This window comes from Protomyctophum bolini (genome assembly GCF_963924005.1).
Source record: "Protomyctophum bolini genome assembly, chromosome: 9".
Lineage (NCBI taxonomy): Eukaryota > Metazoa > Chordata > Actinopteri > Myctophiformes > Myctophidae > Protomyctophum > Protomyctophum bolini.
The window spans coordinates 5,962,704-5,989,570 of record NC_137870.1 but is presented as its reverse complement, the minus strand read 5'-3'; the positions used below and the strand labels follow the sequence as shown (position 1 = coordinate 5,989,570).

The window sequence follows — 26,867 nt, the reverse complement described above, 5'->3', positions numbered from 1 at the left end:
AGAACAGCAGGCCTGCCAGACAGACTGACAGTCGGGGTGCTGCTGCTGTGGAGAGGAGGCTGACGCTGTAGCCTCGGAATTAACCCAGACGTTTTTTTTTATTTCCAGGGAGAGAAAAAAAAGCCTGGGTCCGAGTCCACTTCAATTTGGCATAGAGTAGCGCAAACGTCGATCACTCTCACTGCTGATTTCTGATCGTCTGCACCTTTGTTAAATTGACACACACACACACACACACACACACACACACACACACACACGCACACACGCACACACGCACGCACACACACACACACACACTCCTTCCTCTCTTTTATTAATTAGTCTCATGTCCAGCAGCTGCGCACAGTTGCCTATATGCCATAGAGAGCATAGGTGAGTTCCAGTCTACTGACGCTGTGGACCGCATCACACAGCTCTCTCTCTCTGGCCGCTATAGTCTCTCTCTCTCCACAAATGGCGGCTAGAGAGAGAGACGTTCGAGACGACGAGGCAGACAAAGATGCTGTTTGGCAGCAGCGGGGGGGGGGGGGGGGGGGGATGGCTCTGAGGAGATGCCATGGAGAGTAAAGTATGTGGAAGCAAAGGGTGTGATGAGAGGAGAGAGAGAGAGAGAGAGAGAGAGGTAAAGAAACGAGGGAGAAAGAGAGTCATTGCCATGATGTCAGGAGATTGGCCAGGCTCCGTTCTTTTCCCCTTTAACCCATTCTGACCCGAGATCAGATTCTATAAATAAATGTCTTCTTCAGATTCCTGACAGTTTTCTGAACCTGCCATTCTGACCCGAGATCATCAGATTCTAAAAATGTCTTCCTGACATCCTGACAGTTTTCTGAAAAAAGCTACGTTTCTATGTCAGTCGCTCTTCGATTTTTCAAAAATAGCAGACCTACAAGCTCGTAGCGGGGCGCGCTATGAGCTTGTAGATCTGCTATTTTTCAATAGCTAAAGCATAGCGTATAATGCTAACGCCAAAAGGCGTACCCGCCCAAAACGGGTTAACATGATGTGAATCTTCCGTGTTCATATCATAGCTCTGTGTGTGCCGATGCTACGGAAATGGATATTTTCCCGACAGGGGGGGGTGCTTGCTATAAAAATAAATCAAGATAATAAAACGGATCTCGTGGCAAGCGGTCCCTTTTTTATTAAGCCTGATTTATACCATGCATGTCACTGGCTGAAAATAGACGATCTTACAAGGAGAAAGGATATTTTCAGGCCTTGGGTTCTTTGGTGCATGTGGCGTCAACCTGACCATGCACAGTATAAGATATAGAAGCACATAATGCCTTCCACTGTACGTGAGAAAGATTTTAAATGATTTCTTGTGGTAAATTAACAGGAAACGAGCAGGTTCTTAATCCATATCCATTTGTAACTAGTACTACTTGCGGTAGAAAATACAGAACAGAAAAGAGACCAATAACTCCATATTCTTTCCTTCCAAAATCATTCTCCAGGTTGCCAAAAAAGTAACTGTAATAAGCAATTACACGCCTACACAGAGAACCTTTTGGCATAGTGTGTGTGTGTGTGTGTGTGACCCAGCTCTGTTGCAGGCCGGGTGGGGCAGGCCTGGCGCCCCGGAGCCCCACTGGGCCACCAACTGGAGATACTTATAATAGCCCCAACACACAACTTGTGGAAAGCCAGTGCGTGTCAACACACAGGGAAAAAAGCACTTTGCCTCCCATGAATCCAGTGTTTTCCTCTAGTGTTTGGCCTATACTCATCTCATCTGTTTTGTGTACAGTGTTGATCTAGTTAGCTAGAGTCCTAAACTAGCTTTAACCAGGAGTTGCAGTGCTCTTAACATTTGACCCAATTGTTCTCTGCTCAAAAGTTTTGTTTAATGTTTGTTTCATCAAAGCTTGTTCCTATATTTACACCACTTCCAACCTGGCATCCATATTTGAGCATGCCCAAATTTTCAAAAATGGCAGCTAGGGCTTCGTGATTGGCCCCGGATAGGGGTCACAGCGAGTAAACCTATGCAATTCACATTTATATCTTTTGTTTTTCTTTTCCTGATCTTCAGATGTATTGTGATTGATTGTATTAGTCGACGACAATGAAAATGAGTTTGATTACTCAGTGTAATTTCGAGAATAAATAAAACTTGAATGAATGAATGAAACGTTCATTTACGAAGATACTAACATTTCAACTAATATCGGATTTCAAGATCAGGAATTAGATCAGATGTACTTTATTGTCCACGAGGGAAATTCATTTTGCTCGTGGTCAGTACAGTACAGACGACATAAGATAATAAAATAGGCCCGTATAGCTAAATGATTCCTGTAGCGAAAAAAAAAAGCGTCTGTATGAAAGCCAATGACTTTTTCTTTTCTTATTTTCCACGACTATATCGTGTGAAATCTTGGGCTATATAGTGTAAAGTCCATTCAATTGTAGATAGCCACATTGCTGAGCATTCCTTGTTTGGTGCCATGGCAATGTGGGTACCGTTTTTATTGGTTTTGTTAGCCGTCTACAGCTGTGTGTGTGTGTGTGTGTGTGTGTGTGTGTGGGGGGGGGGGGGGGGGTGTTTGTGCAGGCAAATGGAGCACACAGTGAGAGAAGGGTCATTTTGCGCTGGCACACACACAGGGACGCAGACTATAGTCGCTGAATGCAGGGCTCTCTATTGGAGAGCACAGAGTTTATTGTGTCGGTGTTATTGTCCTCCTCTCTGGCCCCATTAACACACGGCCATCTCTCCACATGCGCCCCCCCCCCCCCCCCCCCCCCCCCCCCACAGCAAACCTCCTCTCTCTCTCTCTCTCTCCCATCGTCCTCCACCTCTCTCGCTCCTGTGACCCCTCCTCTCTCCCCCGCTGTCTCCGTCTTCTCTCTTTCGCTCCGCTGTTACCGTCCGCTCTCCGGTTTTTGCAATTTCTTGAACCCCTGCCCCCCCCTTCCCACCACCAGTGTCTGACTGTCTCTCTCTCTCTCTCTCCGTCCCGCCATCCATCGGTGTTTCTCATTTGTGAATAGCCGAGATAGCTTTTGTCGGTCAGGTTTCCATAGAGACGGGGGGACCATTTGAAACAAGTCGTCATTCACGGTTGTCGGTACATTGTATAAAAGCTGCACAGAATGGCCGTTATCTTCTCCCCTCCGACAAACGCACCCAGGGGGGGGGACCTGCTTTTTTTTCCCTCGCTGGCAGCCACAGCGGTAACCGTGCACCTCTTGTCTTGGCCCTTTGGTTGTGTGTGGCTGCTTCCATGGCTTCTTCATCCCCCCTCCCTTGTTGTTTAACGGGATTTTCAGCATTGTGTCTTATTTATTTGTTGTGAGCCGTGAGCTCAAACCGTTATAAAACCGAGCGGCCCGCCACCGTCTTCGGCGTGTCTTTGAAAAACGCTGCACACACACATCAACAGCACAAAGTGTTCTTTTAAGTCTTTTAAGTCTCAAGTTGGCACCGGCAGTCCGGCACAAAGGATTGTTATTTTGTTGGTCCTGAAAAATGATGGCTGATGACATCATACCATGCCACTTGCATCATTACCATGCCAATGCCACTGCAGCTATACCATTTTGGGGGCGGGAACCCCTTTTGGTGTTGCAATTATGTAATGCTTTAAATAGCAGATCTACAAGCTGGCGCGCTACGAGCTCGTAGGTCTGTTATTTTTGAAGAATCGTGAAAAGTGACATGAAAGTGTTTGAGAACGACTGACATAGAAGAACAGCTTTTTCAAGAAAACAGTCGGGATTTAGAACGACATTTTGCAGAATCGTTCCCAGGTCAAAATGGGGTTAATAAGAACAAGGTGACGCTAAGCGTCTTTGTGTATACAAGAAGCAACCATATAGTGAATGCATAGCAGTCCGGTAAATGATTGGCAGATTCTTCGAACTCTGTGTCAACGACGTGAATGTGGATGAGACTGTGTGCTGTGTTGAGGTCAGGTAACGACGAACGTGAGGTCGATCATGGAAGCGGATATTATGGGTATAGCTCAGCTTATGCGACATGACGGGGAAAATAATGCAGGCTCGGACGGGCAGGTCACGGGCCAGTTGCTTTTCATCATGTCCCTGTCTGGGTTCTTATTGGGACAGGCGTGTTCAATCAAGCACAGATTGGAGTGGAAAGGCAAACACAAACACGCTTTTAGTTGTGCTCGGGCTCTTGTTGTCCCTTGTGTGTATAGTTCCGTTGGTAGGCAGAGAGAGAGTGTTTTTCCATTCTGTGTCCATAACCTGTCCCGTCCTGTGTGTGTGTGACTGATGACAGGTTAATATGCAACGTAGAGGTGACCGCTAGTGAACGCACTGCTCCGCATTCTGCAGGGAACCTCATCGCCAGCACACCCTATGACTGTGGTTCTCAACCGTTGGTCTGGGGACCCACCAGTGGTCCTTGAGAGAGGGTTCGTAGGTGGTCCCCAGATAAATGATGGAGAGTTGGTAACCAAATTATAGACCATTATATATAGATCTTGAAGATTATATAATGGCTCTTTGATGATGAAAAGGGTTGAAGGCTCTATGATCTTTATCTTCCTCATAATGCAGGTAAAAATGCACCCACTAATCTTCATCCAAGGCAAAGCCTCAGAACAACATGTTTGGTCGATAAGAAAAAAACGTGTGTGTGTCTGTGTGATATCACTATAATGATAACAATATAATCATAAATTTAAAATACAATCTCTGCAATTTTACTCATATGTACCACCATGTACGGCTAGAGAGACGGTGATGCTTTAAGTCAGTCAGCCAGCCCTTTCATATTGAAATTCTTTATTATGGAATTCCCTTGAGATACAGTATCTCGCTTTTGAGATATACCCTCTGTATTGTTGGCGGTCCTGTCAAACACGCATAAAGGATATTAGATATGCATAACCATTTACTTTAAAATATGGACGGTAGCAAGTAACACAGGGTAAATGTGCATAATTTACATACCATATTCATTCAGTGTAGGGAACATACAGGTCGCAAATTCGTAAACATACATTTCAGTCATTTATAAATACATTTTAAAGAAGCAAAAATAGCCGCTCTACAAGCTCGCAGACGTGCGTGTGACATCCAAACTCCAACACAAAACCATTAGTTTAGTTCCATCACATCACTCGGGTTCAGGTCAACTCGGTTCTTTCCCAAACGTCCGATTCAGAAGCGCAATTACAGACAAATACAGACAAATCCTTCACTACTGTCCACGTTAATGGTCACCTCAGGGAAGTCCCGTACTACTCGGCTCATGTCGGTCAGTGTGTCTCTCAGTGAGTCGTCTGTGCAACAATACAGGCTAAATGCCACCCATTAACTCGAGGGAAGATGTGTGTAGGTTGCCGTTTAATTCATATCTTCCGGGGAAGAAGGCACTCTGCAGCAAAGGGCAACAGTGTACCCTCAGCAGGGCAAGCGTGTATCCTGGAGCTAGCCTAGTGTCACAAAACATTAATGTGTGATACGTGACTTGCCTCTTTGTGCGCTTGTGTGTGTGTGTGTGTGTGTGTGTGTGTGTGTGTGTGTGTGTGTGTGTGTGTGTGTGCGCGGCGCGCGGCTGTGCGCATCGCTGACGACCATTATCATGGCCTTTTCACTAACCCGATCTTTCCTCAGTCCTAAAACCCATCTCTTCAGACTCCATCTCACCTCCAAGCACCCCTTTCTTGATACTGTATGTCGGTTACTCGGTTGTGGCTTGTTATTTACACTTTTACTTTTTGTGTCGCTTGACCATGAATGTTAAGAATATTTTTTTAGATGGCATGCAGTTGAAACAGATGCTATAGGTGTGATGTTTATGTCGTATACTAGTTTCTTTGAGGCTCTCTACATTGTTCTCTCGGTTTGCACTCTACAGTGTGTGCCTATTTAGTATTTACCCCCGTCTGTAGTTTACTAGGGTTCATGGTCATACTCTGCTCTCTGTTCTCTTATCTCGCACTTGTAAGTCTCCCCGGATAAGAGCGTCTGCTGAATGCCTAAGCTAGTGTAAATGTTGGACGAACGAGCCTAGTTTGTCCGCAGTTCCCCCGAATTGACACAAAGTCAATGCGTAGCTAATCGGCGTTGTTCTGTCCGTCCCATTGTGTTCCTGTTGATCACATTCCACGGTTTGAGAGTCACTGCAGCGGTCATCAGTTTCCTGTAGAAAGGAAGCGTTGCTCTCTTCACAGTTCACACACGCACACACACACACCACACACACACACCACACACACACGCACACGCACACACACACACACGGAGTGCCTCTCACTGGACTGCGCTTTGGGTGACTTTCACAGCCTGGGTCAAACTCCATTCAGAGCAACCAAAAAAACAAAACAAAGCTGTGTGAGCCGTTGACTCATCTGTGAGTGAGTGTACAGTGTACAGTTACAGTGCTGTGGCTTTGGAGAGCTGGCGGACAAAACTATTCCACAACAACTTTGCCTCTCTCTTTCTCTCTTTCTTCGTCTCTCTCTATCTCTCTCTCTCTGGCCTCCCAAGTGGCCACCATGGAGACAAAAGAGGTGTTTGACATTAGCCTCTGCACGTCGACATTAAGACGACTTGAGACAGAGAGAGAGTGGGTGGTGGTGGGGGAGGGGGGGGGGGGGGGGGGGGGGGCTTGCCCTTTAGTTCCAAGCGGCCGAGAAGAGCACGACAACACCCTTTTTATTATTCTGTTTCTAACTGTCTGCCCTTTGGAAGAGACGTGTGTGTGTGTGTGTATGTGTGTGTGTGTGTGTGTGTGTGTGTGTGTGTGTGTGTGTGCGCGTGTGTGTGTGTGTGACTGTGTGGCGCGCTGCAGACCTCTCATCGAGTCGTCTCCCTCACAAGTCACCTCGGTCCGTCTTGTCCAGGCATTAAGTCACACAGCGGGGGAGGATTATGTCAGCTTATCGACCACATGCATTCCTTCACTGGGTCACATGGACGGTTAAACATTGTGGGAAGTAGTACTGCTGGGAACCTGCAAATTACCACCCTGTGCTGTAAGTGTCACTGTCACTTAACCACATGAACCCCCTATAGCGTCCCTGTTGTTGTGGGCGCATGTCGCAAATTATGGGCAAACATTCAGTGAAAATAGGCAAATATTTGGTGTAGAAGTGTCACGAGGTCAATGGGGGACCCTGGTCAATGAATTAAATAGGGTTTAGGACTGTTGGCAAAACTGCTTTTGTAAGACATAGTTGTCTCATGCAATTCAATTCAATTCAAAGGGCTTTATTGGCATGAGAAAACATACGTTTACATTGCCAAAGCAGAAAGAACAATACAGCAATACAATCAAAACAAAAATTATGTACTTTGAAGGTCAGAATCTTCAATAGATCAACTTCTATGTACCAAGATCACTCGATGCAGGTATAGTGCAGGAATATACACAATGATTAGTCTTTTGGGTTGGTTGTGTTCCATTTGATATCCTTCTCCTATCACAGCAACTCACAAATCTTGCTGCTGTGTTTGCACATTGTTGTACTTCGCCCAGCAGATATGGGAGTTTTTTGTCATTGGTCATGTTTTCAAAATCTCCTGTTTGCAGTGCATGATGTGCTAAATCGGTATACTATTTGGTCCTGAGTTAATCATTTCATGTTGCACTGATGCATTGACAAGGAAGTGGCATCATGTTCCAAAGCAAATTCCTTTGAGCTTTGCAATGCGGTGTTTCTTACTGTGACAGTTCTTTCTGACCTGACAATATTGTAGTACTACCACTAGTCTGGTCTGTGTCAAAGTGTATATGCAAAGGAGTTGCTGTACCTCAGGTGCTTTCATGTTGTTTTGATACAGACAAACTGCCTGAACATAATCGTTGTTCAAAGAAAATGTCTCACTGCCTTCCTTTAGATACAGGGACAGGGCTCATGCAAATATTATTACTATTTTTGTCTCATCAGTTCTACTTTCGCCTGTATAATCAGTAATCACTCAACTTTATGAACACACACTGTACTGTAACAAAGTCATTTGTTATTATATATATATACACGATTATACGATATACCTGTGTGGTTGCACGCACACACGCACTCACGCATGCACACAAGCACACACACACACACACACACACACACACACACACACACACACACACACACACACACACACTATATTTAGGGCTGCAACAGTACTGTAAGAGCCACTTCATGAGGTCATGTCATGATGACCTTAATACACGTCATGAGACCAGTAGATATGGGAGAGAACAGAATGAATTGGAAAACGACAGATGGCGTGTCATTACTGTCATATTCTGTGCATGTGATATTGCAGATGATGACCATGGTGTCAAGTGTATCAGTATGTATATATGGGCTTGCTGACGCAGATGAGAGTGAATCAACAAATGTCATTTGGAGATGGCAGTCGCAGATATAAATATCAGTCCCAATCATATATGAATCATCATAACGGTGCATTTGATGTACAGTGTTCTCTTTGGCCAGGCTCAGAGTTGTAAATAAGTACCGGTAGTGTTAAATGTCTGGTGTTTGTGTTGCGTTTGTGTCTTTTTTTAGTGCAACACATGGAGACTCCTCCGGTGTACCATGACCATGACTTAAGTCACTTCCTCTCCTCCTAATTCTCTCTGCTCCTCCACATGACGTGTCCTGGGCCTGCTGGGGACCAAGTGCATGTCACACTGGCCTCAGAGTAGACCACACACACACACACACACAGACACACAGACACACACACACACACACACACACACACACACGCACACGCACCCACCCTCAGGGGACTTAGCTAGTATTCATGGATCTGAACCAGAAACAGGGAGGTTGATTGACCCATACTGGGCTAGAAGGGAGCTGATGCCAAAAGCCTCTTGAGTGCGACAGATTTGCTGCGCGCCGGTGTGTACTAGTGCACCACAAATGGGCGATCTACAAGCTTGCAAAACATTTGCGATGTGACTTATTGTGAGCTTATAGATCGGCTATTTTGGCACAACCAACCAAGTATAAATCGGGCGTGATTTATACAAGAGATGTCGGTCTACAACTCTACATAGTACAAATTAGTGTTTTTTTTCTTCTCTTCTGTTGACTGTGAAGACGGATAGAATATGCAGTCAGAATCATCTTCGTTGGCTGGTTATTGCATCATGTCTTTTTTAGTTTGGTGTTGCATAGCTGCATTTAGACTTTGGGCAAGCTGGGTAATCACACACCCCACAGACACACTGACAGGCCCATGAGGTATTTCTGTCTGTTACAAGCCAGGGGGTGGGAGGAAAAAAAAGTCAATTTTGTGTGCGGTGTGTCTGTCTATGGCTGTTTGTGTGTATCCAGTAGTGTTGTGTGTGTGTGTGTGTGATGTACTGCACCATGTGCTATTTCATGAGGCAAGGCCATGTCTTAACGTGTTTTATGTGAGAATTGGTAAAGCACAGACGAGACCCATAAACCCTGTTTGTAGGCCAGAGGCTGAACAGGCAAAAAACAAATGGCGTGTGTGTGTGTGTGTGTGTGTGTGTGTGTGTGTGTGTGTGTGTGTGTGTGTGTGTGTGTGTGTGTGTGGTGTGTGTGCGTGCGTGTTCTCTCTCCCAGTTTAACAGTTGTTTTCAGCTTCATGTACTGTGGTGTGAATGAGGCCCGGTAAAGGATTGTTTGTCTGACCACACACAGCCGTTGGTTTTGCAGTTGGCACTGTGGCAGGCCTGTCGCTAGCTAGCTAGTAGCTGCGCACATAACGCAAAAAATACACAAAGTAGTTACTTTAGAACCACACATTTGGCTGGCCTACACCTGTTGCTCTCCATCAAGAGGCGTTCCACAACAGAAATTGACATTATGTTCCCTTTTCTAGTACTGTAAGTTAACGTATCACTCCTCCTGGCTCACTCGCTAGCTAATGTTGACATGCTATTTACCCAGCTGTGGCTGAATGTTAATTGTTTAAAAATAGCCACTCCCCCCTTTTATTGCCATGCCTTTCTCCCTCCCTCACTTCCCCCTCTCATTCTGCTCTCTCTCTCTCTCTCTCTCTCTCTCTCTCTCTCTGTCATAGTCTCTCTCTCTGTTTTCTACTTCTCCCATAGTCTTCTTAGGAACACCATCACATAGCAGAGAAGTTGTTCACACATACACTTGATATAACATCTCCCAGTGACTCACACAAGAAGTGGAACATGGTTCATGGGTTAGAGTTCTTAGTTGGGTGCAGCGCTTTTCTGCACTAGTCACTTTTCTGCCTTTATTTGCATGTGTGGCAACAGTTGAGAGCGTGTGTGCGTGCGTGTGCTGTGCGTATGCGCGTGCGTGCGTACAATCCAGTGAGTCTGTTGGAGACAGAGCTTCATTGTTTTTCTGGGTGGCCCCATGGTCCTTATATATCATGGGGATCCCTCCCATGGTGACAAGAGACCGGGCCCTCCCTTCCTTTGTGGTCCTAATGTATTCAGTTCCTCAACATGGCATAAAAATAACACAAAATACATGATACACGTCATCAATAAATACAAATCATTATATAGTACAAAGAGAAAAAGGACAAACACTCCCACGAATGACACGTCACTCGGTTGCTTACCATTTTGAAGAGAATATGAATATCATGAAATATCTGTTTTATATTTTGTTCTTTAGTTGGTCATTAACTATTTATTTTCATGTACAGTATATACTCTGGCACTATTCTGGCATATCTAGGATGGATGGACATTAGGCCATCAAGGAAGATTAGAGTAAACATGACATTACATTACAATATCAAAAAAGGTCACTTTTCACTGGAATAGGTTTCATTAGTGTGCAATGTCTGACCCGTTTTCCATCTTCTTGCTCTCTCTCTCTATTCTACTTCCCTTTTGTGAAAATTGCAAATGAATTATTTCACCCACTTTTTAACACCTGTAAAGTGAACCTGTGATGATGATTTTTTGGATATATAAATTCTTTGTTTGGATTGTTACATCATCAAATAGAAGTAATTTCATTCGCAATAAACAAACAACACAGTGGACATTCAACACACGTCAAGATTATTGCTTGCATATTTCCCCACTAGTGTCTTAAATCTTAAATGACATATTTCTGCATGCACTGCAGTGTCTGTCTGTGTTATCACAGGACTGCTGCTCTATACTGCCCCCAGTGGGCCCTGGTGGTCCTGCCCCGTAGTCTTTGTCTAACGTCTTTAAAGGTAAACACTAGGCATGTGACTCCAGATTTAAGCGATGCTATTAACAGTCCTGTGTGGCGCCGGGGCCCTGCGCCACCTCCGCTGGTCTCACACCACCACCAGTACACTTAAGAAAATAAGACACTATAAGCTCTCGTGGCCTAGTCTGGGAATCCAAGCAGCCGTGCTAACGGTAAAATCAATTTAACTTAGTATTAAAACGTAGAGGCGGGCCCTATTTTCACTCTGGATTTTTACTGTAACTTATATGTTCTCTCTAGCAGATGGACGGATGACCGACAAGACGGGGCCGACAAATCTATAGATTTATTGATTTAAGGATTGAGCTGCAGCCAGGCTGTCACTCTCTCACCTCACCCCCCCCCCTCTCTATCTCTCTCTGTGTCTCTCTCTCTATCTCTCTCTCTCTGCATTTGCATTCCTTCCTGTCTCTCACACGTGTGCTCTGAGCTGACCTCACAGTGGAATGAGTGGGAGGTGGTGGACGGACGCAGCCAAAAGTCAGATCTGTCAGGCAGCGCAGCAAGGGCGGGAGACATGGGACAGACAGGGAGGGAGGAAAGACAGGGAGGAGGACACAGAGAAATAGATACGAGGTAGAACTTCTCAAACCTTTTCATGTGGAGGACCTCTAAATAAATGCCAGTGCCAGTGGGCTGCCAGGCTGCGCTAGAGCCCACATGTGGCATCCCTGTACCCTGCAGTACCCCCGCTTTGAGACGTACTGAGCGAGAGGAACCCTCCAACCCCCTGCCTGTGTTCTTCTGGGACCAGCTGGGACACTCCACATCTCCAGTGTGTATTTATGTCCTGTGTTTTTGGGGTGAAAAACACACCTTTGCGATGCAGTTCTTCACGCGACGCTAAATCATAAAACATGCTATTGGAGACTATAGACCATTCCCACAGTGAAACGGACCACTGACATGTCCTGTTTTTTGTACCGATGTTAAATGAACACTGAGTATTTATGTTTGCAGTGTCTGGTCTGTGGAAAACCACTGAAACCACTGCAAGAAGGACAATAGCTCTCCCCCCGAAATCAGATGAGGCCTGAAATAGGACCAAAAGAGAGCTGTTTTATTTTTAAGGGGCCATGTGACTCTTGTTTCTCAGCCTTGGAAGGAAATAAATAAAGAACGATAAGGTCACCCAGACCAGTGCCCTGCCAGCTAGCTCTGACTGCCACTGTATTCCATTTAGTCTTTGTCCCCTAGTTTTCTTTTTAATGTCTTAGTTCATTGTCATGTATTGTTTTATAATTGTCTCATCATTTATATTATTGAGGTTTTGAGGTATTTTATTTGCCATGTAAAGCACTTTGCGAGTGCTTTGCTTTTAGAGAGAGAGTGTGTGTGTGTGTGTGTCTCAATTCCAATCCCCTGTGACACAATCGTTATGCGATGCTTAACAAACATTTCCCACCCAATCACGCTGGCCAATCACAATTTGCGTCTTCACTTTTTTTGTCCTCACTTTTGTCTTCAATGTTTGTGTTTAACTGTGTGTAACTCCCTCCTTACTGGCCTATACTGGCAGTTAATGGACCTGCTCTGTAAGCCAGAGAGTGTTTTGAATGAACCAGTGTAGTGAGATAAAACTATGAAATGGAGGTCTGTGGCCTAATAATGCTTATCAAACTGGGGTCCTGGGGAATTACGAAGGTTAAGAATCACGTGTGTGTGTGTGTGTGTGTGTGTGTGTGTGTGTGTGTGTGTGTGTGTGTGTGTGTGTGTGTGTGTGTGTGTGTGTGTGTGTGTGTGTGTGTGTGTGTGTGTGTGTGTGTGTGTGTGTGTGTGTGTGTGTGTGTGTGTGTGTGTGTGTGTGTGATGCGATGCAGCCTGGATGCTCTTGGCGGCTCATCGCATCACACATTGCAGCCCACAGCTGATGACTTTGACTTTTGTTCTGCCCATCTCTGCTCCGTTCTACAATGTTCCCTCATTATCAGCCTGGGATAGTAGGCATAACAATGGGATTATTGGGACCATTGTCTCAGGCAGAGTTCACTTTCTAGTGGCTTCCATCTGTGTGCTTTGGAGGCCTGGACACCACCGCGTCCAAACACTGGTGCACCTGCAGCTCATTTCACTGATTAGCTCACGTTCCAGCCAGCCAGTGCAGAGGCCAATCAGGCAGCTCAGCTTTGCTTGGGTGAGATATTGCACCTATGAGCTCCAGACAGGGCTGCATAACCCATTCTGGGCGGGAACCCCTTTTGGTGTTTTTACCCCTTCAGGCCGGGAACCCATTGTGGGATTCTGTACAGTATGTGTATGTTTTTCAGAAAACTTAGGTCAGGCTTTAGAAGGCCTCGGGCCTAAATGAGTAGGTGGTGTCCTACCTGACTCCAGGGTCTACATTTCTCTATGGAGGGGTAGGGACTACTGGACTAGGGAGGAAGACCACCTCCAACAACTGCACACGTACTATTGTAGGTATATTGTATTCACATTCTCTGCCATACAGATTGGTTATGGATTTTATGATTGCTGGCAGTGAAAGCTTCTATTCTGGCACATGTTTGGACACAACTCTACTAGATAATTAAGTCAGCTGTGTGTGTGTGTGTGTGTGTGTGTGTGTGTGTGTGTGTGTGTGTGTGTGCGCGCGCGCGCTATCCAGCATCCGCGGCCAGCCCTCTACCTCTTCCTGCTCCCCTCTGGGGGACGAGGCCTGTTTACCCAGCAGCCCAACGTCATCCTAACAACCGGGTAGGGATAGTCCCACTTCCTGTCCGTGGTGCTCCTGTTGTGTTCTGGGTAAACAATCAGTCGTGGAGAGTTTGCCCCGGCTTGCCAAGTCATTAGTGCTTAACTGTGCTTTGACTCGCCACAGGACTAGTGGGAAAGCAGTAGTGACTCCCCATAGGACTAGTGGGCAAGCAGTACTCCCCATAGGACTAGTGGGAAAGCAATAGTGACTCCCCATAGGACTAGTGGGAAAGCAATAGTGACTCCCCATAGGACTAGTGGGCAAGCAGTAGTGACTCCCCATAGGACTAGTGGGCAAGCAGTACAGTACTCCCCATAGGACTAGTGGGAAAGCAATAGTGACTCCCCATAGGACTAGTGGGAAAGCAGTAGTGACTCCCCATAGGACTAGTGGGAAAGCAATAGTGACTCCCCATAGGACTAGTGGGCAAGCAGTACAGTACTCCCCATAGGACTAGTGGGAAAGCAATAGTGACTCCCCATAGGACTAGTGGGAAAGCAGTAGTGACTCCCCATAGGACTAGTGGGAAAGCAGTAGTGACTCCCCATAGGACTAGTGGGAAAGCAGTAGTGACTCCCCATAGGACTCGTGGGCAAGCGGCTGTGACCCTCCCCTTTCATTTGATCCAATAGTAATAGTAACTCTATAATAGTAACGTTCTCTCAAGCAACTCCGGTCTTCTCTGAAATGGCTAGAATTCTATACGTTCAGGTAATTAGTTTACTTGAGCCCGGCTCAAAGAAACACACCCAAATCACATTTAGCTTTCCTTGTGCCGGTGGCATTTAAAATGCACCTGACACTGATTTGGCTGGTGAATAAGTACATGTCCCTGGCTGCTCCATGAAGCATTAAAGAAAGCATCCTGAAAGCTGGGCCAATCTTTTTTGACGGCTAATTACACAGTAGCTGTGGGGAATAATCATCATCATCATCATTTGTGTGTCAGTTTATCGGACGTGGCGTTCTTTTCTTTAGCCTGTGCCAGGTTAGGACAGACAGACAGACAGACAGACGGATGGCCTGGCTGGGCGTTCCCCTTGCACTTCCTGGGCTGCAGAGAAAGGAACTGTCGGAGCTCCGTTAAAATAAATGACCGGTCTCTCTCTCTGCGAGGGCAGGAAATAAAAGCTATGTAACGCCACGCAGGGGTGGAGGCGGCGGCGGGGGTGTTGATGATTATACATCTCTCTCTCTCTCTCTCTCTCTCTCTCTCTCTCTCTTCACAAAGGGTCAGTAGACCTCAACACGGATACTGTTAGTTAGACTGTCTGTCTAATCAAACCATACTTTATTATATACAGATTGATTGGACGTTACAGTGCAGTGATGGAAAAGGGAAGACGAGAGATGGAGATCGTTCATTTAAATGTACACACGCGCGTGTGTGTGTGTGTGTGTGTGTGTGTGTGTGTGTGTGTGTGTGTGCGCGCGAGTGCGTACAAGCAGAGTATTTCTCTCGTTTTCTCTCTCTCTTCCGTGCTATCTCTCTGGTGCTCTCTATATTATTATAGCTCTCTCTCTCTCTCTCTCTCTCTCTCTCTCTCTCTCTCTCTCTCTCTCTCTCTCTAATCTTTCAGTCACTCAGTAGGCACTGGAGCAACAAAAAAAGAAAAGACCGACAAAGTGCAAACCCAATCAGCCTCTCCTCCTGGCGTTGCCGCCATCCGGGCCTGGGCCAAACACACTTCCACAGACCGGAGCCGAGCTCAATTTGTCTCCGTCTGACGCCCCCGTCTGCCTTTTCAGAAGTGTGTTTGTTGCCAACATGTGGGCAGGCTTTTTCTGACTAGTATGTGTGCTTTATCTACCATGAGGTGCGGGGCCCGGGTTGTCAATTAAAACGGATCTTTCTATACTGTCTGAAACAGTGCTTTGAAGAAAGCTAGTCTTTGAATCGGGGCATTGCATTGATTGCAGGCATTCGATGAAGTCTTAATGACTAATTAGCCTCTAAGGTCGCTGTCTCCAGAACCGTGACTTTTCTATACTCTCTGAAATAGTGGTTGAGAAAAGATTTGCATTGCAGGCATTCGATGAAGTCTAAATTAGCCTCTAAGATCGCTGTCTCCAGAACCGTGATCTTTCTATACTCTCTGAAATAGTGGTTGAAAAAAGATTTGCATTGCAGGCATTCGATGAAGTCTAAATTAGCCTCTAAGATCGCTTGTCTCCAGAAGTGCATGCTTGATATCCCTCCCCTGAACTCTTGTTTCCTCTGTCCCCCCGGTGGTGGTGTTGTTGTTCTCAGCTTTCTTGCTGTCCGTCTCAATAGAGAACAGAATGTGTGGAGTCGACTGCTTATAGTCCTTATACCCATTCCAGAAAATAAAGTAACATTTTCTCCACAGTGTCGGACCACCGTGTCGGTCCCATAACGGCGTTTATGAGGAAAGTGACTTGGCCCTGAGTCTGACTGCCTGCTAGTACTCGACTCGCTTTTATGGTTGCAATAACCCTCTCCTCTCCAAATCGACCTCTTAATTCCTAATGCACTTAGTTGACCGGGGTGACGGTGACGACAGGGCCCCCAGGGGGTCTGACCATGGCCCCCTCTTTGGTCGAGTGTAACGCATTGTTAACTCGTATTGTCAACAAAAGTACACCTTTTCATTTGCCTCATTCCTTGAAAAGGCCTGGTCAATGAGGAGGAGGGCCATTTACTTTATGTAAAATGGCCTTGGCTTGTTATGTTTATTTTCGTTTAGTGTTCTTTTTTTGGTCTGAATAATGTATGAACAGGAAGGACTGTCAGTTGTATTCAATGTACTTTGTGAAATGTGTCATATAATCCCATATGGGATGGGCCAAAGTGGCATGACACGAAAATACATATTTCATTCATTCATTCATTCATTCATTCATTCATTCATTCATTCATGCATTCATTGTAGATGGGCTATTCGCTGAATGTTCATCTGTGTCCTGTGATTTGTTTTTGTGCCCGTTATGGCATGCCCAATATAGGGATGCTAGTGTTCATGTGGTTTACGTTGATTGCCAGGTATTAATGTGCCTCAAATCTTTGAATATATTCTTTCAGAGTTTCATTTTTTAACTCAAATCTTCTCTTCTGGAGAGGTCCCCCTGGAACAACATGTTTTCAGATGGGGGGGTCGGCGGCATTATATTACATATAATCTTTGGGGTCCTTGACATGAAATATTGAGAACCACTGATATAGAAACATGAGGGTTTTTCAGGAAAAAAAACATTTAAAAAATACTTAATTAACTCCTCTCCTCTCCTCTTGTCTCCTCCAGGCGCTGGCAGCCAACGTGGGGACGGGCTTTGCCGTGGCGGAGCGCAGGTGGCCATGTTCTGCGGGAAGCTCAACATGCACGTGAACGTCCAGACGGGCCGCTGGGAGCCCGACCCCTCTGGGACCAAGAGCTGCGTCGGAACCAAGGAGGGAGTACTGCAGTACTGCCAGGAGGTGGGTTGTCCTGCTGCACCATTATGACACAGAAAGAAAGAAGGAAAGAGAAAAAACACAGATCCTGCTCAATGCTGTGTTTATGTACAGTACATGTACTGTACTTAACTGTGATCAGTGCTGGGCAAGTTAGTAAGTGCAAGGTGTTAACGCATCCCCCCCCGCCAATTAACGCTGAATCTACGTTAATTTATTAGTCTAGTTGTATACGTATGTTTTGATCCGATCTAGTTGAAAGGCTACTTATATTAGCTTCGGATGGCTATCTGTTTGTTTTATCGGGGACATTCTCTTGAGTGTACACAGGGTTTGTGTGTCCCCGATACCACCCTTAGATCTCCATATATGGAGCTGACCTGTTCTGACATTCCATTATGTTGATCTGACCTCATCAAACCCTGTACACTCAATGTGGCCTGTACAGAATTCATTCCATATGTTGATCTGACCTCATCAAACCCTGTAGTGTACACTCAATGTGGCCTGTACAGAATTCATTCCATATGTTGATCCGACTCCCCCCATGCCAAAGCGCCAGCGCTCGCCCAGCAGTCTGCCGCCAACGAGGCAGATGGATGCGTGCAGCCGTGCACGGGACCTCGCGCTTCTCTCCCTCAGGCATCTTACTGGTGATATATTGTTGTATATATTATATATATATATATATTATATATATACAATATATTGTTGTAGGACGTGAGTCGGCCTGAATCCCATTATGTGGAAGGACTCAGACTGGCTGACGTTACTGATGCTGTTGTTGGCAGGCCCTCGCCTGAAGACCATCATTCAGAGTACAGCGGAATGGCTGTTATCCCATTCTGAACGGGAACCCATTTTGGTGTTAGCATCATGTTATGCTTTAGCTATTGAAAAATAGCAGATCTACAAGCTCATAGCGCGCCACCGAGTGGCGCGCTACGAGCTTGTAGGTCTGCTATTTTTGAAAAATCGAAGAACGACTGATATTTTTAGAATCTGATCTCAGGTCAGAATTGGTTCATCAGACCAGTTAGCCCCTCTCGGAACCCCCTGGGTCAGCCCAATCCGAACCGAACCGGGCTGACCCGTAGGGTTCCTGGTCAAGCTAAGATTTTTCAATGCGATTGTTGGGACGCGGATATACTCAAACTCATCGTTTAGTCCATCGGCGCGGAATTAGGACGCTTTTTATTGTGTTTGTTTACGGATGTGCGAACTATAAGTACTTTACATACCTCTGATAAAATCTCCTGTGTCGCGGAAGCCGTTAAGTATTTTTAATCCATGTTTGATTAAAAATGTCGCTTTGATTTCTTCTTGTTTATTTACCGTTTATTGTACCGCCTCTCGATGTGCGGTTGGCTTTGCGGGCTATGTCCCTTCCTCTGATCTGCTCCGTCATAGCTGTAGCACCACTAGCTAGCCAGATAGGCGGTACAATGAGGTGTCAATAAACAAGGTAGGAAGAAGCGACATTTTTAATCAATCATGGATTAAAAATACTTAACGGCTTCCGCGACACAGGAGATGTGTCGGTATGGTATGTAAGGTACTTATAGTTCGCACATTCGTAAGTCAATACATAAATAACCATGGTAAAAGCGCGCAGAAGTCCGTCTCATGGCTTGTTTACATTGTATTTGTTTGTGCGTAACTGGCGACAGCCCCACTTGAAGCAGGACCCAATGCAGTAAAGTCTTAAAAGTGTCAGACACTTTACTACATTCGGGTTCTGCTTGCGGGGCTACAGACCAGTGTGTGTCCAGTGGAAAACCTCGTATGAATCTGATCTCAGGTCAGAATGGGTTAATACAATTGGCAACACCTCGCTGGCTGCTTATTATTATTGCCATTATCCCTTCATGATAAGGCTATCTATCTATCGGCAGTTCCACTCCAACTCCTGTCAATGTCTCTTTTTACTCTTTTTCTTTTTTTTCATGGCGGAGCTCTTTAGGAGAGGTGTGTGTGTGTGTGTGTGTGTGTGTGTGTGTGTGCGCGTGTGTGTGTGTGTGTCGCGACTAATCTTGCAAACGACTGGACCGATCAGGGCCACATGGGTGGATGGAGATGAAACCTTGCCCAAATATGTACCGTAGTCAAATGTCATTGATACGTCATCAAGACCCACATGAGAGCCACGTTGTTTATTAGCCCCTGACTTTATTTAATATTTGCTTCATAAACATGAAGTGCATCAGTAATGCATACCCATGGATAGTGGATACTGGCTATGAGCCGGCCCTTTACCCCCCATTCAGCATCCACCAGGCAGGCACCCAACCACTCAAGAAAGAGAACTAATCGCAAAGAAGGCAGGACAATAATGCTTAATTTACACTGACCAAGACTTGTCACAGATGCGTCGTGAGCTGGCAGATATATGCTATTTTTGGTATGTGACGCCATCGGACATGCATGTATAAATCATGCTTCAGAATGACCAGAAAGACAGACGCCATTACATCACATATACCGCCAAAAGGCTCAGACCGCCAACATTATTTTTTTAAGATTAAAAACGTCCTTGGCAGTGTAGTAGGACATCATGAAAAATAAGTTAAATAAGTCCTTGGCAGTCATCTTACATATTTACTTTATATACATTAATGTTTGATGAGCGTCCTGCTGAAGACTTTGGGCTGTATTTTGCGTGTCTTAAGTACCAGGTCTTATTCCCTAACTTGAGTAAACTAAAGACCTGGAGGCGTGATCAATGCCATTTGGCTATTCTGAGTGGCCAAAGAGCATTGATCACGCCTCCAGGTCTTTAGTTTACTCAAGTTAGGGAATAAGACCTGGTACTTAAGACACGCAAAATAAAGCCCTTTGACTCTTTGGACACTTCAAGAGAGCTGCGTCCGCTAACTTTACACACCTGTAGATCGTGATCGTGATCGTGATCACTTCGCATATAGATTAAAAGTTGGAACGTGCTCCCTAAAAAGAAAGCAAGGGGTGTAATTATTTCCAGCTTTTCTGTGAGAATTCTTGGATCACATTAATCGATGACATTTGGATGGCATTTGAGGAGGACTGTGCCTCGCACGCCGAACAGATGGCATCTGGAAAATGGCAAAGTGGGGATTAGCGAGTTCGCACTCAAGCTTTGCTCAATCTGTCTTGCCCGTCTCTCTCTCTCTCTCTCTCTCTCTCTCTCACTCTCTCTCTCTCTCTCTCTCTTCCTCTCCACTCTCGCCCACTCTCCCTCTGCCACGCCCACCCCGCAGATGTATCCCGAGTTGCAGATCACCAACGTGGTGGAGGCCAACCAGCCAATCAGGATCGAGAACTGGTGCAAGAATACGAAGAAGGTCTGCAAAGGACACGCCCACATCGTGGTGCCTTACAAATGCTTAGGTAAGACACAGATTATTAACCTTTTTATCATTTCAAGGACCAGATCTACACTGGAGAACCCTTAGTGTTAAAACTCTGAGAGTGTACAAATGGAACCAATTGTACCCTTAGGGGTCCATTGGTAGATATGTCAATAGTATGTTGTATATCAGGGGTTCCCAAACTTTTTTGGACCAGGTAGGCTACCCCTTTTGGGGTAGATATTTTTCCAGGTACCCCCTTATCCTCGCAACACCGATTCAAAATATATTTACAAGATATATTTATAAGAGCAACAGACCCTAACTCATGCTTCCGTCATGCGTGAGTGTTCAAGTTGCTCCTTTACACCTGACAGGGGGGAGTTTCCCTGGTTGGACGTAGCGCGTGGAAGGAACACGTTATTCCAACCAGTTCCTTTCCCCTCCATCAGGCGCCCCGGCTGGCCAGGGGCAGGGGGAGGCAGTTTAGTGACCAGGAGAGAAGACATTTTTAGAATCTGATCTCAGGTCAGAATGGGTTAAAATGCGAGTCGAGCAGCCTCTGTACAGACTGAGTAGCGCAGTGACATTTCAGATCCGTGGAAACGCAGCCAATGAGGCTGGAAGTGAACCCAGGCTAGTCCACCCCTAGTGTAGACAAAATAAATATTTCTTTATAATGAGAATTGTGTGCTTGGGTGGCGGCGGTGCAGAGGTAAAGTTGAATCCACCACAGTGCATCCGAGCCGCCTCTATGCGCTTACGGCCCCGTTTCAACTCACCCCATTTCTGTTTTCCTCCCAGAATTTTCCCCAGTGAGGGGTGGGAGAGGCTGACGGCTGGACTTTGAATTTCTCTAACTATAAACTTTCATGACAGCAGACAGCCTAAGTACAAAAATATAATTTATGAAAAGCTACTACAGTGAAGTCTGTTCACAGAAGTTGTTGTGGAGATTATCTGACGAGGTACCATTTGAGTGGGCAAAACCTTACATAATACTAAATAATACTAAATTGTTTATAGGGTCAATATAAGTAAAAATAATATAGCCTTTCCACAGGAGTATCTTTTTATATTTTTCCAAAAAAATACAAACAAACAGCCAATAGCACAAAGTTATCCCCCTCACTGGGGAAAATTCCGGGATGAAAAACGGGCGAAGCACCGGGGTGAGTTGTCCAGTATTCTTTGAATCCACCGCAGTGCATCCGAGCCGCCTCTATATACGCTTACGGCCCTGTTTCAGCTAGCTAGCTGCCGCTAGTGACATCTACGGGTTGGTTGGGGTGTAGCTCTGGTCCATAGCCTTCTACTGCTTCTATGATTCTGCCCTGCGCAGTAAGGCTATGGGACTTTCAGTTTTAAATCTCAAATCGAAATCAGACCAGCCTCTCCTCTTTGGCGTAAATGAAAAAGAACGTTTTTGCTACTCACCAAAACAAAGGCGGGTTGTGTCATTAGAAAGCCTACTTTCCTTAGTGGAAGCACTCTGAGCCCCCCACCACACGTATAAACGGTACTTTTTTATTCTCTATGAGGCAGTTCTCTGGGCAATATCAGTAGAGGGCGCAGCGGAGTAACTAAGGAAAGTAGTCTTTCTATTGACACAACTCACCTTTGTTTTGGTGAGTAGCAAAAACGTTCTTTTTATTTACGCCAAAGAGTAGAGGCTGGTCTGCATTCATGCGAGCGGCGGAAGTTGAGAGTAACATAGCTCTAAATGAAACGCATTAGAGCTATGGACCAGAGCTAGTTGGGGTGGAGCCTCTCAGCGGGGGTGGTGGTGGTGGTGTTGAGTTGGAGGAGAGTGACGGAGCGTGCTACACCCCACCAGTGGGAGCTAGCCAGCTAGGCGAGCTAGTGTAGGTTACAATAGCAGTGTTGGTACAGAGATGCTCTGGGGAGTACTCTGCATTACTTTCAAGTCCTATTATTTTCCACTGCTATACCGTTGCAGTTCAGCGGTTGTGGGAAAGCCACTTTGGAGCACTCAAAACTTGATCTTCATATTTGGTATATTCCCTTATGGAGTGTTCTCCAACCAACCGCCCCTCCCTCTAAATTAGCCTCCCCGCTCACAGCATAGCGATATGGTGGATTATGAACCGGCTAAGCCTACAGGCAGAGAGAGGTGACACTGGTGCAATAATATCGGAGCAGTCGACTAATCCTTGTGGCCTTGAGCTCGCTGATTGAGGAGGTCCGGCCTGCTGTGGAAGAGAAGCACCTTAATGTCTCTCGACAAACGGATGGCCCGGAGGGGGGAAAGCCATTATTGTATAAGGGAGAGGCTTGTCCAGCAATAAAGCACAATCTTATCATCCCCCCATCCCCCATCCCTATATACCCAGTACCCACAGACAGTGGTCGTAAACTAACTCAGACACACAGGGTCATGGGAGAAGGAGGGGAGAGAGAGAGAGGGAGAGAGAGAGGGGGCTGGTTTTTTATTACTAGCCATTTCTCCACAGGCCCGGCGCTATCATCATCCACCGTGCCCTCTAGTGTCTCTTAACGGCTCGGTAAACCACTGTGTTCTACTTTATTCTGCTTTATTAAATGTCAGGACGGACACTGAAGAACGTTGGTCGGCTTTCAAAAGTCTTACAAACTAAACAAAACACTATGCTGCATGCCTTTTTCTCAACAAAAATAATACTGTAGCACTGGGCAAAAATGTGACCCATTGAGCATGCATCTTTTTTTTCTCCCCCCCCCCCCCTCCCCCCAAAACCTGTTCTGATGTGTCTCTCTGCTATTAACAACGAAATATTCCGACACAGGGTAGCACACCTTGCCCGTTTGTGCAATTCTCGTCTTTGCACCTGCAGACAATGCAGACATATTAGCTTGCACTGGTACTGGCAAAATTCTGTCAATTCTGTTATAATCGTCTTCTTGTCCTAAATTATACGTTCACGAAGAAACCTTTTATACAAACACCTATATCCAGTATCCCTCTGGCCTCATCGATGGAGCGCTGCCGCTTGGCTCGGGATTTAAAAGCCATTAGTGGTCGCTTGGACTGTGAAATGGGCCACCGTTCAAGAACATTCTTGGCAAATGGCGAGAGGAGGCTTTTGGGAAATTCGAAGGACAGCGAAATACCGAGTCCAAAGTGGCCAATCAGTGCACAATGAATTCAGGAGTGTAAATGTAACATTCTGGATTTTACTGTACGACTGAGACTTAGCTCATAATGAGCATCATAATGCAGTCTTGACTGGCGTAACCAGAATTCTCCTTCATTTAAAATGTAAATGACAGCTTGTTCATTGTAGTTTAGTTGACATTCTCATCGTGTCTGCTGCACACTAAAACGAAAGAACTATCAGTGTTCATTCATCCATTTGTAACTCTGAGACTGAGTACAAATGGAACAGTTCTATTTTGGTTACACTGGGAGTTTTACTGCAGAGGATATAATTCATATCTGACACATCCCAGATTCAAACTGAATGCTTTAATTGCTTTGTGATAATGTGTGGTAATAATAATAATAATAGCTCAAATTTATAAGCGCTTTACATAGGAACACTAGGAACAGACTTTATTAAGAAAAAAACAAAGCAAAACATAACAGATACAACAACAGTACAGGGGTTAAAAAGATAAAAGGATAAACGAGGGAAGGGGGGGGACGGGGGACATCCTAACCAGACCTCAGCTGGGGAAAAGCTATCCTGAAGAGGTGGGTTTTGAGTGAGGTTTTGAAAGAGAGGAGAGAGGACAGAGCAGCTCTGAGATGGTTTAGGGAGTTCATTCCAGAGTTTGGGGGCCGAAACATTAGAAGGCCCTGTCCCCCCCCCCCCCAGGTGCGGTACTTGGCCTTGCGGACCTTCAGGAGGTTGGCTTCACTGGACCTGAGGGAGCGGAGCCGGGGGACATATGGTAGATTATAAATCAATATATCCCACTCCCATTCTTCGCGTTTTTCTGCTCCTTCCACATGGTAAAAATCCTTTAGCACAAGGGGTTCTCAAACTTCTTAATTGCCCAAATAGCTTCCCCAATAGCTTACAGAGGGTCCATTTGGAACCCCCCCCCCCCTCAAGGAACTCTGAGCGTCCCGGGCCTGGAACCCACTTGAACCGATTCGATTGGGAGCGGATGATATCGCTACGTCATGTTGTAGTATTGTCTTGTAGTCACTATAGTCGGCAATCTTCCGGAACTTCCTTTTCCCCTCAAACCGATTTTTCTCAATAAAAGCTACAGGCTATACGAGAGCTTTTCATTGTTATTCTTCCGGTTTGAGGGAAAAGGAAGTTCCGTTTGATTGTTCCTGCCTGATGACTTCAAAACAACAGTTTCTGCCTGATGACTACAAAACAACAGTTTCTGCCTGATGACTACAAAACGACAGTTCCTGCCTGATGACTACAAAACAATACTACAACATGACGTAACGATATCATCCGTTCCAGACCGGTTCACACGGCACTTTTGCAACAGAGAGACCCTAGGCTTTCCTCCGAGGTGGAAAGCCTTGGTGAGGCGAGGTTATTCTGTACCATTGTGGTTGCCGTGTTGATCAGTAACATTTGCCCCGTGAGATGTAACGGTCTATCTATGACCATCTGTCCACCCTGCTAACACCTGTCTCTGTTCTCTTTTTATTCTCATACGCTGTATACGTACACGACGATCATTAACCAAGACGTTTCATTAGGAATGAGCCAGAGCGCTTGCATGCCAATAACTGTTTAATTAAAACAAGATCCCATCTCCTCTTTGGGCGTGATTAAAGGGCCTTATGGCCTGCTTTCATATACTTGCAGTGTCTGACAAGTACTCTTTTTGAGTGGTGCAACCACTCCTACAACCAGCAATGTCCGTGTACCTGTGTACCTGTATCAGTGGTCATGAGCACGAGTATGTGACTTATTAGTACCAGTAACAGAGAGGGGTAGTGCTGTGCATGCGGCCTGCTAATGAGAGAGAGAGAGGGGGGGAAATTACACCACTCAGTTCACACGGGTGTGATTTTTTTTAAGTAAAAGTAACTATACTACAATGTTACGTAAGTAAAAGACCTGCATTAAAATGTCCTGTCAAGGAAAATGAGGAAAGTCTCGGTATTATTATCATACTGCAGTATACGTATAAAAAATGTAAACATAGTCATTATGTAGAATGTCCCATTTCACAATCACATTGAATTGAAATCATGTGTGCATCACTTTAATACTGCAGCTGGTAAAGGTGGTGGCTGATGTTAATTACTTGTGCTAGTGGGTAGATTAACATTACAATAATACATCTTTTTTTTCTCCATTGGCATTAACAATCTAAATATGGAAAGTAATTATCTGTCCGATAATTATAATAGACACCACTTTACTTTGCACCATTGCATTTCTTTTCAAAGGCTGTTTGAAAGAGCCCAGGAGAACAGAACACACAATCCTTCCTCCTCTGCTTGGCAACGAGGAGACGGATTGGAGGAGGAGAGACAGATAGAGACAGAGAGCACTGAGGATTGCTGGTTAACTATTTAACCCATTTAGGCCTGACAGTTTTCTGAAATACCTTATTATGTTTCTAGGCCTATATCACTCAATATTTCATGTCAAGGACCCCAGAAATTATCTGTAATTGGCCTCCGCCCCCCCCCCCCCCCCCATCTGAAAATATGTTGTTCCAGGGACCCCCCCCCCCCCCCAGAAGCAAAGATTTGAGTTAAAAACGTTCGTTCTGAAAAGAAAGAAAAATCCAAAATTGAGGCACATTTTCACCATTAAAAAAAATAAATAGCTAAATTATAACATAACGTATGTAACACCAAAAGGGGTTCCCGCTCAAAATGGCTTAATCAAGCGTGTCGGGGCATAATTGAAGGGTTAGGGATCATATCCGACATGCCATAACGGGCCCTTTGTTTTGTCTGGTCACATGCTAAGAGGCTCTTAATTTCACCCTGTACCCTTCTTTCATACTGTATATCACAAGGGACCACCGGCAAGAATATACCCTGCATGATGGATGGCAAAAAAAACAGCCAGTTAGAGCTGACATACATGTAGTATAGAAACATTTATGTTCAACTCATTTGAGCTGACATACAGTATAGAAACATTTATGTTCAACTCATTTGGAAATGTGGTTTGTTCAATTCGACGATATCAAAAGTTTAGGTTTTAGAATTTTAGACATGATTAGTTAGTTCAGGCATTGGGTTATGTTTAGGTTAAGTTTGGTAAGTATGTATATTGCACTTTGGGTGCGTTTTCGCATTTTAAATTCACAAATAAATTCATTATTAATTTATAATTTGTTAA

At 45.3% G+C, this 26,867-nt stretch overlaps 1 protein-coding gene across 1 annotated transcript in view; it reads left to right on the top strand.

The window, feature by feature from the left end:
• The window catches only part of aplp2 (amyloid beta (A4) precursor-like protein 2), an 82,349-nt gene that overhangs the window by 22,536 nt on the left and 32,946 nt on the right, over positions 1-26,867 (top strand). Inside the window, 3 exon segments of the mRNA XM_080772381.1 lie at positions 17,109-17,148; positions 17,151-17,281; positions 20,494-20,623. Coding sequence (XP_080628507.1) covers positions 17,109-17,148; positions 17,151-17,281; positions 20,494-20,623 — 301 coding nt within the window.